The sequence below is a fragment of the Anopheles darlingi genome, chromosome 2, assembly GCF_943734745.1.
Source record: "Anopheles darlingi chromosome 2, idAnoDarlMG_H_01, whole genome shotgun sequence".
NCBI lineage: Eukaryota > Metazoa > Arthropoda > Insecta > Diptera > Culicidae > Anopheles > Anopheles darlingi.
In genome coordinates, this window is record NC_064874.1 from 36,251,903 (window position 1) to 36,264,486 (window position 12,584).

At 50.6% G+C, this 12,584-nt stretch overlaps 2 protein-coding genes across 5 annotated transcripts in view; one reads left to right on the top strand and one right to left on the bottom strand.

Moving 5' to 3' along the window:
- Window positions 1-12,571, bottom strand: part of LOC125950265 (band 4.1-like protein 4B) — a 20,222-nt gene extending 7,651 nt beyond the window's left edge. For all 4 annotated transcript variants that reach the window (XM_049678099.1, XM_049678098.1, XM_049678097.1 and 1 more), the window contains exon 1: window positions 11,205-12,571. In XM_049678099.1, coding sequence (XP_049534056.1) covers window positions 11,205-11,360 — 156 coding nt within the window. In that variant the 5' untranslated portion in view covers window positions 11,361-12,571. The remainder of the gene's footprint in view (window positions 1-11,204) is intronic.
- LOC125950273 (transmembrane and coiled-coil domains protein 2) overlaps window positions 1-12,584 on the top strand; it is a 300,863-nt gene that overhangs the window by 196,574 nt on the left and 91,705 nt on the right. The window lies entirely within an intron of this gene.

The window sequence follows — 12,584 nt, forward strand, 5'->3', positions numbered from 1 at the left end:
GGCTTCTCTTTTCCGGTGTTCCAGCACACTTTGATGAGCTGCAGCGAACTCCATCCATCTACGAACCGGCCATTCATTGTGTGTGTGCTCCAGATTCATCAAACCAACATGGGTATAGGTCCCCCATTCCCGGGCATCCCCCCAAAAAAACCCCTTTTCTCAACACACTTAACATCAATTTCCTCCTCATTCTGTCGTGTTCGGCTTTCGCTTATTTCATCGCTCGAAGCTCGATGTCGAGATTCGATGAAGACACTACTGGTGGCGATGATGATGATGATTGCGTCGTCCCATCAATCACGCGGTGGATGCATACTGCCGAGCATGGGATGGGGCGTCTCGCCAGTAATGTGTATGCGTGCAAACGTTCATCAGCATGCACGTGGCCTCCCCTTCCATTTGCCGGTGCCACCACCAACACTTGTTTGGGATTCACAAGCAAACGAGAACCGAAAACCATGGACCTTTCCCGACGGTCAATGTCAATGTGGCTGGCCTGTATGCGCTCGCGACCAGCTGCTGAAGGGGGGTGGGTTGATGAATGAGACTCCCGGTACGCTAACGTATCGGGTGTGGTATGACCGAGCACCGCTGTGGCGAACGCAAACAATGTCACACACCTGCCATCACGGTGCACGCATTCTTCACAACCATCCACGAGTGCTTTGCATTGCTCTAGATGTAGGGGATGGATTGCCATCGAGTATACCGAGAGCCCATATCGTAGTAGCCCATTACCGAATTATCGATCAAAGAAGGGGCGTATCCACGACGATTCACGGTCGCGCTCTCTTTCGCTCCCTCCCAACGCACCCTCCTCCTGCGAGCACGATCAATGATAGTCGCGACCCCGTGAGGACCGCGTGGCACTGGGCTGACGTCATCGCGTCGCGTCTGTTGCTGTTGTTGTTGTTGTTTGTAAACTCCGATGAGCCACCGATGCATGACGCGTACATGTCATGTCGCCGTCGCCATCATTTTGCTGACTTAATCGTTTCTTTAAGCGTGAGCCCATTTTAAACCTCGACCCGTGCACCGAATGCAGCCCTGCGTTACGTGATTATTGTGGCAAAAGTGGGCACTGCTGGTTGGCTGCCATTCCGATGACCAATGTTAACAAACCGTCTAACCACTTGTAAACGGTGGCCATGGTTGTAAACTGTCCATCGGCTTCGTTATCGCGTTCCCACGGACCACACGCTTCCAACGGTTTCTGAACCGACAAAATGGATAACTCATAAAACTAAGTTTGATAATACGATATTTCACGCAGTTTGTCTTCCAAATCGAAACCAAAACGCGTCAATGTGCTCGCAAGGTGTATTTTATCGGCTCGTTTGTCTACCCTCCATTGAACACCACGATCCCACTGTTCCCTCTCCACTGGATAGACAATCGCTGCCCCAACCATAAATGATCTTCTACGACCATTTGTGAGAACATTTGTCGGAAAATTAACCTCGCGAACGGCGAGCGAGCTTTACTGCTGTTTAGTGCCGGTATACAGCTGGAGCTAGTACGGCCCCGTGGCTGGCTTATTGCCTTTTTTTGGGGCCGACGTAATCCGCTATCAGGCAAAACAAATCAAAAGTTCTCATCGCCGGTACCAACCGTGTGACAACACAATGATAATGACTGCGTGTTTATGTAAGAACCTGGAACCTGACCGCAAAAAAAAACAAGCGCTGGATGGATACAAAAAGGACTGTTTCCGAGATGAAACAACAGAGGGAAGGAGATACGGTGTGGTCCCTCTCTCCTTCTCTCTACTGTCTGTAGAGTTGCCCCTTCTAGATGCAGCCACAGCAGAGGGTAATAGAGCGGCCGCGTGCATATTGCTTCATCGTTGGAGTGGTGGTTTGCAGCGCGCATTTTCACACCTTTTTAGGGTGACTTTTACCGCAGCGCAATACTCATAATCAGCTGAAATGATGACACCAAAGCATATGGAAGTGTGAATGTGTGGTTTATGAATATGATACCATAAATTTGTACCGAAATCATCAAACAAGGATTGCTACAGTTACTCTACACAATCTGCGCTGCTTATCAGTTAAGTGCGTTTAATTATAGTTCACTATTTTGCCTTTATGACTGGCGGTAAGGTACAACATTACCGTTTGATGAATGACGTTGTGTGCTAATTGTTTATTCGAGATAAGTGGAAGAGTGTTTAATAGGCATAATGTACACGCTACGAAGGGATCAACAATGAGGAGAACATTCAACCATTTTCTAAAACTACTCCAAACCAACTTATCAATGAAGATCACGATTACCCTTTCTAGGTGCAGCAGTCTCTAGTTTAGAGACGCAGTGTTTAAACAAATCCACGACTCTTGCTCTATCTCTCTCTCTCTCTCTCTGAACCACTACAGTCGAAGCAAATGTAAGCGTGCTAAAGGTTACCACCGTTGCTGCTCTTAGAGCAAGAGGCCAAGCGACTGCGGTTGGTAGAAGAATCGTTGATGATGGTGGTGCAATGCAATCTCCAGCGACGGCAGACAGCAAAACCCACAACAAACGGGGCACCACCAAAGCATCACACGCAGCTCTGGCCCCAAAAGGAGGTTATGTGATTTTGTGTGCAACACCCCTCCTCCTCATCTCCTCGCTTTAAACCCACGAATCTTTGTTCACCGACCGGCTCCTCCACTACCGCACCACCCTCTGTCACCACCAATCTCGGGGCATCGTGTTTGTGGTTTCAACTGTTCAAAAGCAATAGCACAAACGCGATCGCGAGTGGTTTTCATACGGTTTTTGCGAAAGTAGTTGGCGCAAAGCACAAGCCGGCACACGAACGAACGAATGTCGCCGATACACGACGGAGCACCCTCGCAGATGGTCGGGCATAAGTTTTTGCAGGAGTGCACGGCGCGAATGTCGATCACGTTTTCTTCACAGGACGACGTCATCGGTAGACCCGGAGACAGTCCCAACTGTGTACGGCTCTCGTGTGTACGTGTGTATGATGGTGGTGGTGGTGGTTGCGATGGCGTTGGGTTAAACCCAAACCACCTCCGGCCCACCTCCCTTCTTTCATCACGCGCACTGCGCCACCATGACTGAGGGGAGGGCGATCATACATAAAGAAACCCACCAACAGTCAGTCGTCCGCCACCAAGTTGTAGTAACCAGCAAACCAATGATCTGGGCGCACGAGGCAATCTGAGTGATAAATCACCGCGCCCGACCGAAATGAGGAGAAGATTGGCGTCTCGAACCTACCAGAAACGGACCGTCGCGATGTCGTGATCTTGTGTGCTCTTCTATTCAACGGTTTTGGTTCAGTTCGGGTCACTTTGCGATGTTGATTAATTGTATAATGGATGGCCATTTTCACGACGTTGCATTTTCCGCGCCTTTCCAGCGCCTTGCATCGCGTCATCTTGAAGACGTAACATTGAGGATGCAATCGAAAAGAGGAAGAAACAATCCTCGAATTTGCTGCTACAGTTGGAAAACTTATTTATTGAATAGTTCTCCGAGAAACCAACAAGAAAGGCGGAAGGACAATCATGTACCCTATTAAGATGCGAGCTGACTGTTTGTTGCTGTTTTTAAATATGATGATCATACCTATCATTCGATTCAATCACCAGCCACTGACTTGACTGCAGTTCTGCGAAAGTACGCTGATGTTTTGCGCTATATCGCCAACTCACGCAACACCTCATCCGATGATGAATCATCATAACGGGAGGATCGGAGCGGAGTGGATTTACATATGCAACAACAACCGCGACCGCTTCGCACCTACCTGCACCACAATCAGATACCCGGTAGATAGACGTTTAAAAATGATACTTTTTTCGGCGCTCAAACTTACTTTATCGATGCTAACGTATATTTCGCGGCGTGTTTAAACGACTTCGTCACACATGTCGTTTGCAAAGCATCAATTTATTAACTTTGCAGGCACAGGAGAAGAGATTGGCCAGTATCAGAAATGATTGCTTTGAAATACCATAGATGAGAATAGTTGAATTAGTGAATTAGCAAGTTCTTCCACACATACCCTTCGATAACAGTAAATAAAATATATTTAATCCTTAAAAACTAATTTATAGAAGTTTCTTTCTTTTTAGAGAAGTAGTACATGTTTACGTCTGTTAGTCTCCAAAGATTGAAGATCGCCATAAACTAAACGTTACCTTTTCACAATTCCCTTGCCTTTGCCTTCAACTCGATCCGCCACCATCGTCAACTAATTTGTGTCTACGTTAAGCACAGTTTTGTTTGGACTGTTTATCATCCAATTTCCATCAATCCCTGCTTGACCACCTCGGCGGAACGAACACCGTGAAAAATGGATTGTGCTACATCAAAATAAAGATCCATATTACACCTAATGTACACCTTCGGTCCATCATCACCAAAGGAGAAGATTGTGGTGGGAAGAGAGGGGGGGGGGGGTCAGACCACCCATTAGTAACTCTTGCCAACGAGCCTCAACAATTGGCCCGTTACTTTCTACGACTGCCATCCAGCGCGCAGAAGAAATGTTGGTTGTGACGTTGAAAATGAAACGGATCCTCACAACAAAAACTACATTTCCACCTCAGGTGCGTGCAGAGCGCACACCGATGGCACCGTGTGCACAAGCACGGTCACCGAAATCAACAGTCACCGGCGCGCCGCGGATGATGATTTTCTTGGCTAATTTTCCTTACCCTACTCCGCACCGCACCCGGACGGACACCGGCATTGTCGACGGATCGTGTGGCGAATTATTTTATTTTTCCTCCGAAAAGTAATTTCAACCTTCCAGCACTGACTCTCTCGACATCATCTCGATCACACACAAACACGTAAACGCACGTCTTCCGCTCCGTGCAAGCTCAGCAGCAGATCGACCTTTTAATCACCGCCGGGCCTCTCCACTCATCCGCTGCTCATCGTGCGCAGCGAGACCGAGCAATTGTCTTAGCCGCAGAGGGCCGCTGACGCCACGGAAAGGAAATCGCATTTAATGAGGAGCATCATCGTACGCTCCAAACCGCTCTCCACCCACGAGGTCGAGAAATCAAAAGTGAAGAAATGATTATGATTTCTTCCGCGGTCACCACTATTACACTTCACCGCTCCCCTTCTCCTTTCCCGGCTGGCTGGCTGGCTGGATGGTTAAATGGCCACACATTAACCGCACGAGCGAACTTTTCGCTGACCGCTGGCCGCGACCACCGACCATTGGCCGTACAGCTGGCTACGGGTTTGCAGCAGACCTCTTCCTTCTCCTTTTTGATGTGTTTCTTCTGTATTGCGATCGAATTATTAAAAACACACACCCTCTGCCAGCCTTAACCGCCCCCTCGAAAATCCTTGATTTCGCCAAATTGCCAAGACTGGCACAGGCCGCCGGCCGGTAAGTTCGCCAGTCGAGAAGAGGGGCCACTACAAGACCGTGGGTTGCACTGCATTAAAGTGAGAGAAACGCTGCGCTTCGCCTGGAAAAAGCCCGGAAAAAGAGAGACTCGAGTGTAGTAATTTGGTGGACGATCGCGCGCCTCGAAAATCTGGCATCCAGCGACGCAATCTCACTGCAAGACCACCCACCCACCAAACGAACCGTGTACCGGGCCAGACCCCCGGAACATAGACGTCTTTCGTTTCCACCTCCTCCTCCTCTCTCTCCGTGGCCATCGTTTTAGCAAATGGCACCGAAAATGATACACTTCTTCGCAACACTTCCGCGCACCGGCAGCTGGAACGTATCGGGTGGGCGGGAAGAGGTAAGCTGTGAAGCTGTGCTGCTCTCGTCGTCGGTCGGTCCTGCGATTAGCCTTCCACGGTGGCGCTCGGAAGACGAGACACGCGGGGCCAAAAGAGACTTTCTACTTATGGAAATAATAATTATCCTCCGCGCAGAAGAGCTAAGAGGTGGTTCAATGTTTTTTGGAATGCCTGGTTTAACCTCCCATAGTTTCTTAAAACAACGACAACGACGACGACGGCGACGAGTCTACCACACCCGCCCGGAAGGAAACAAACGAAAATACCACCTCTACCATTCACATCTGCCTCCCGAAGTTACCGGAGAAAACTCTTTCGATGCTAATTTTCCACGTTGGTTCAATGCAACCGTGCCGCGCCCGCGTGCGGTCACTGTTCCGGATTCGGTGGGTCATCTGGTACGGACTCTGTGTTTTGTACTGAAGAAGGCGCGGGCCATGCGGCTGGTGGAGCACAATATGGGCTTTTTCCTTTTTTTCCATTCCAAGTTACTTTGGTTTCTCAGCATTGGCCATCTTTGCCAGAATTTGGTTACCACAGCAACGATTGGAACGTAGAAGCGCTCGTTTCTAGATCTAGCAGGCGCCTATGGCGTCAGAGGTTGAGAAATATGTTCTCATAGAAAACATGAGTTAGATTTTGATGTATCCATAAAATTACGCTAGAACTTCCTTCATAAGAACTTCCATCGCTGACATAAACCTTCCGAAATCGCTAGTTTATTTGTTCAGCAAAAACAATCCAAAAGGCCAACAACAGCTACAGCTAGTAATTGGCTGACGAAACCGACTTAAACAAAAACGACACTGATGCCGAAAGAATGCAACTAACTCGAGGACAAATACCGGTCCCTCAAGGCTGATTATGACCGGTTCAAGTAAATGCACTTTAATTGAAACGATAAGACTGGCTGACGGGCTTTTTCTGCATGCCGCAATGTACGTATGCGAAACACTGTGAGAACCGCCGAGCGGTTGCCAATTAAGATACCCCACAAGTGCCATCGATGACCCAAAATTGGCAGATAGGCAAGCGAAAAAGAGTGAGAAATTCCAACATTCCCTCCCGTTGCATACCCAAACTGAGACGCAAACACGATGATCGACGTCCCACCACCGATCGTAACATCGGAGCAGCTTCATTAAGCTTTCCACCAATTAGCTGAACCCATTTCGATCTGGATCTGCCACGAAGCTCTCTACCGCAGGCGAGGCTGGCAATTGTTGTTTGGTGCAGTTGTGTGTTGTTGGTGTGCGATTGCGCCGCTTGTTGCATAAGCGAAGCAGTCGAACCGGACTGAGAAAAATGGTGAGACACAACACAAGCACATGGCGCAGTCTCGGTAAATGTGGGACACAACGGCCAAGGGGGAGAGTTGTGCCCGATTAATTCCTCCAAACATTAGCTTACAGGCAATGCTGCGCCCGCTTGCTTCCTTATCATCTATCGCTGCTGCAACCGGGCTCTAATCACAATTCCTCATGGAATTAATTCCCTAACGCGTCAGGTGCGTGTCTTAAGCAGCGACCGCAGCAGAGCTAGTGGAGCTTGCGGCGTGGCGTTTGCGCTCTTGAGTCACCTTGAATGGAATGTGAAACGCTGGAATCCATCCCTTCGTCGTCAACGTCGCGGTCGTCGCTACATCACGCGGGATGATGGGAGAAGAGAACTCGGGGAAAATAATTAAGACAAGCAAGCGAAGAGGCGGTGTGTGGCCACGGTCGGTGTGGAGAGAGAAGAAAAAAACAAACAAAACACAAAACTCCACCGCGTTAGCACACGGGTAAAGATCATCGAGGCGGTAGGGCCGAGGAATCATAGATGCGATCAACGTACGTACGTACGTACGACGCTGGGAAAAGCGTTTTCGCGTTGCTTCCACCACCGGGCGGGCGGGCGGGCGGGCGGGCGGGTGGCGGCGACCGCGACGACGATGGGAAGAAGCACGTCTTCACGCTTCTTCCTTCATGCACAGCTCGCCCCTTCCATCCAGCCAAAACAGTGGCCCCACTGTTGGGCACCGCTTGAGCTCCGGAAACTCCACACGCCGGTTGGCGGAAGCAGCGGTAAGCGGGAGCGGAAGAAAATGGGTTTTTGAGATTTTAATAAACCAACCACACCGGCAATTAAACTGTTATTATTCTTACAATCGACATGTGAAGGGGGCTCACCGTGACCGGGAAAAATAAAATCCACGCACACGGAGGGCACAGCAAATTTGGATTTGGAAGGGGGGACACGCATGATGCACGGTCGGTACACCCGACAGCCCATTCAATTCTACAGCATCTTCTCCGGGGTTCGATGGGAAAGATTGCATTCGTGACAGCACCGGATCGACGACCGTCTCCTCTTCCGTGTACTTCTCTACCCTCGAGAATCATAGTAGTCGTCGCCGTAGCCGTTGTCTTCGTTACTTCCTGCAGCCTACTAACTAACACTAGCAACTATCATATGCAAGGTGGAAGCCCTGTAACCATCGTGGCACCACGCTTACCAATGCCAAGCGGCTTAGTCGCCTGCCGTTGTGTGTCGCAATTTCTCGTTTCATTCGGTGACACGTGTCACCACGAAAGGGCTCGCGCACGGACCGGCCGGGCTGCTACTGGACTGCCGGACATTTTGAGGGGCTTCTTCGTGACCCCTTCGAGAACAGCGAGGAAAGAAGAAGCAAAAACGCGGCGTACGTTTCCACCGGAAGAATACCCTCCAAGCGGACGACGGGACTGATGCCCGAACACGACTGTGGCACACGAACTAACGGTATCCGTGATTGGATTGTCGCCCGTGTCGGGGGCAGGGCAGCGCAGTGGTGGTGGGGTACAGACCACCCCGCAAACATCCGTGACAAACCGAACCAAGCAGACCAAGAAGGGAAGACGACAAAAAAAAAATATTTTCCAACCCAAGGAAGAGCTTCCGAAAGACGGACATTCGAATCGCGACCCCCACCACACACACACACACACTCGGGCCATTCGATAGGCGGTGCACGCGGCAATATAGGTGCTAATCAGTCACCACCACCACAGCCGACCACCACACATGCGTGACAGAACGCCATTAAGAGATGCGGCGGCGGCTGCTGCATCTCGTGGTAAAAGCTTTTCTTTTTTTGGGATGTTCCGAAGCAAAAGACTTCATCTGACGCGACGAACCCCGGTACAGGGAAAGGCATGCTTTGTATCGACGGAAGGTCTCGGGGACATCAATCGAACGGTTTAGAACCAGGGAGGCAATCGTGCGTGCAGCAGCGCTTAAATCCCCGACGTCGTCGAACCATCGATGATTTCACCACGCGGCATCGTCGCGTCGATGACTGTCGACTGGGGGGACCAAGGCCTGCTGAGGAAGATAGCAGACAAACAAGGGGCTGAGGGCACACTGTTTAATCAGCCGTTTGGGCCTTGTGCAGGCCCCCTCCTCGTAGTGGGTGGTGGTGATGGTGTTGTGGTACCTTCACGCGATACTACCGATGGCCTGCATTCCAAGTTTTCTTTCCCCTTCCCTTGCACCCCTTAAACATTAATATCGAGCGCAAACGACGACGACGACGACAACGACGATACCATACCAAGCCGCTAGTTTCGAGTTTGCCAACGCAGCACCACCACACACCACACATACCGTGCACCATCGTGACCGAGAACAGTGTGATGCAGCAGCGACGCAGTTTAGAGGCCATCCCCATCCGGGGGAGAGCGGGACTGGAGCGGGCGGGACCTGCTCGCTGCGTAACGCGATGCGCCTAAGCGAATAAATTATGAATGCCGCAACGTGATGGCGAAGTGACAACATTAAGGTCAAACCACTGGTGGCGGGGCAATTAATGCGCGGTTCGCGGTTTCGATCCATCTGGGCCGATTACACTCGATCACTCGCACGCTCGCTCGCTCGTGTCGAGGAGGAGGATGAGGGGCAGACGGGTTAGTGTATTCAACACTTGTGTTTCGAGGGGACCTGCTGCTAGCAGCTACCTATTAATCCATTAATGAAACAGCGCAATGGCGTGCCGTGTGCTTCTTCTTCGCTGGCAACATCGTGTTGAAGATTCGTTCGGTTTACTGCAACGGCCACTAGCGGCGCGCCCACTAGCGAAAGGCCGGAAAATTTAGTCCCGGAAGACGTTGCACCACGCTGGTCTGCAGCACGCACCGCATTATGCTCGCGCTGCCCGGACCAAGAACCTTCAGACAAACAGTTCCCATAAACCTCCAATTCCCACTCAAATGGCCCACTTACGGGGATCGCGCGAATCACGCAGCCACGCGGCGAGATAGATGCACGCCGCTCGTTAACGTGTTGTACAGAAGCATCCCTCTTGATCATCTTCGTTCCTGATTGACCGACTTTGGCGTGATTAATGGGAGTCGGTGGCGGTGGCGGGTCGTAACCAGCAGCTACACCATCAGCGTGTTTCTAATAGATTAATTGATTAAATTAAACATAAAAAAATGCCCGAAAATACCTTACCGACGAGGCCACGCGTTGCCCAGGAGCCAGAAGATGCTTCCTTTTTTTCCACACATCGATTCCACGTGTTCAACAGGGCGAATGGAAACAATTGGTTGATTGCAATGTGTACCAATTGGAGGTTTTTTCGGGCTGGAGGAATCCCTAAATTCGGGCCACCGGAACTAGGTAAGATCATCAACCTGGTGAGCCTGCCTAATGCATCGAAAACGATGGCGATGTTCGGTAAAGGCTGATGTGAAAACAATATCGCGTGTGATGATCACAGTTCAATCAACGTCCTCTTGGCTTTCTGAATCATCATCAATGTAGTAGTCATCACGAGGGCCGTTTCTAGGCGACAACTTCTCCAAGGTAACAAACCTGTTCGAAGCATTCAAAAGCACGAAAACAAAATAAAATTCCAGAAGATCGTGAGATCATACTACCGCATCCATATTGCTTTGCTCGGGCCATATGCAGACTCACTGCTCTCCCCTTCAAACGTGTGCATGAAACCGACGCAAATGGTTCTCGGTGAAGAATTTTTTACGGGAAAAGATTAGATACTGGTCTCTCGCTTTCGTCTTCTTTGGACACTCACTTTTTTTTTTGGCTACCAATTACTTCAGCAAACACTGGATGCACGGTTTCGTGTAGAAACCAAAAACGATCGTTTGGTAAATATTGATCCTACTCGATTTTATCTCCCCTATACCTACGTCGAGTGCAGCGCAACCCACGCACGCAGGCCATACTATCATCATCATCATCATCATCATGGCCAGCACCGTCGCCACGGAGTGCGGTCCCCACCAGCGTTATCTTATCGGTTTCTTGCAATCCAGATCTCAACAAATATTTGCCACTCCAGGTCGGTGGCATGCACGGCGGAATGTGTGTGTGTGTGTATGTTCCACGACCGTGGAGCGCTCCTGCACCAGCAGCAGACGTCGTACCGTGGCGCATTCGCATCGCACACCCTCTCTCTCTCTCCCATCATTTGCCAAACTTACCGTCAGATCGACCGAAAGGTCCGTATTGTCCAGCAGTATCACCCGACAGGGGATCATGTTTTTGTTGGTCGGAATGCGCTGCGACTTGATCTGGCTGTCGACCATGTCGGCGGCCGCAGCATTGCGCCCCTTTCTCCGGCTAAGGAATCGCAACATTTTGGATGCGTTTTGGTGGGCGAGGGTTTACGTGGTGAAGTGACTTGGTCCTCCTAGTGGTTTGTCCTCCCCCCCCCCGCTGGTTGGTTCCGTTTTCCTTGCTGGATCCCCGTTATGCTAATGGCCGTCGACGACGACGACGATGCTGCTGTCGTTTGGGGCCGTTCATTCGAGAAGCTGGTATCCTCGACTAAAAAGGCGTGTGTTTGTGAGTTGTGTGGTCACTGGAGGAACAACGAAAGACAGCGACGGTGACGACGACGACGACGACGTGGGGGTGCTCTGGAACACGTCACACGAAACACACTTTTCCAGCGGCACCCACCCCCCGTCCGTTTCCACTTCCGATTTCGGTCACTGTCGATCGATTTTCTCTTTTCTTCCACAAATTTGCGTACTCCGCGCACCGCGGTCGTGTGTCTTGAGCATAAAAAGGGGCAAGAACACGGCACAGCACTACACCACCACAATCACTCTTCGGTTTGCTATTGCTATTGCTATTGCTGCTGACCAATCGATCGACACGGCAGCGGCCACTACGCAGGCACCAACACACACGCGCACACCGATGCGTTTTCTTTCTTTTCCTCCCTTTTTCCGTTCTTTCGGTCACCACCTTGCTTGGTACGGCGGCGCAACAGGAAGGTTTCTCGAAGAAGGCGGACAAACTTGACCAACGGCGGCCACCAACACACACGCACACGAGAAGCGGAGTAAAAGAACAGCACAGGCGATCGCGTCGCGCGATCGAACTCTCGTATACCTAAACGTCGAGAAACTACTTTCCTTACCACCTACTGCACTGCCTTTTCTTCTCGCTGGACACGTTTGTCACGTTTACTTCTTCTTTTGCGCGTTCTTGTCGCCCACCCCCTACACTTTTGCTTCCATCCGTTGTTTGCTGGACGCCGCCAAACATAGCAACCGCGTACGGCAGCCCAGACGGTTGTTAGGATGGCGATTCCTACGGGCACACGGGCAACTACAAAAATAACACTTTATGCACTGAAGATCAAAAGAACCACACGAACATCGGCGGGTCAAAGGTGGTTGCGCCCGCACAGGCAGGTTTGTTGATCATAGTCGGCTCCCATCCACTCCGAATCGTCACTATTTAACCCCTTTTCTGGAAATTCACATGAGAGCGTGCACCTCCTCGCGCCCGACCGATCGTTAACATGTTGAGCCAAGGTGTTTTAAATAGTAAAGGCTCAGGCAAACTGG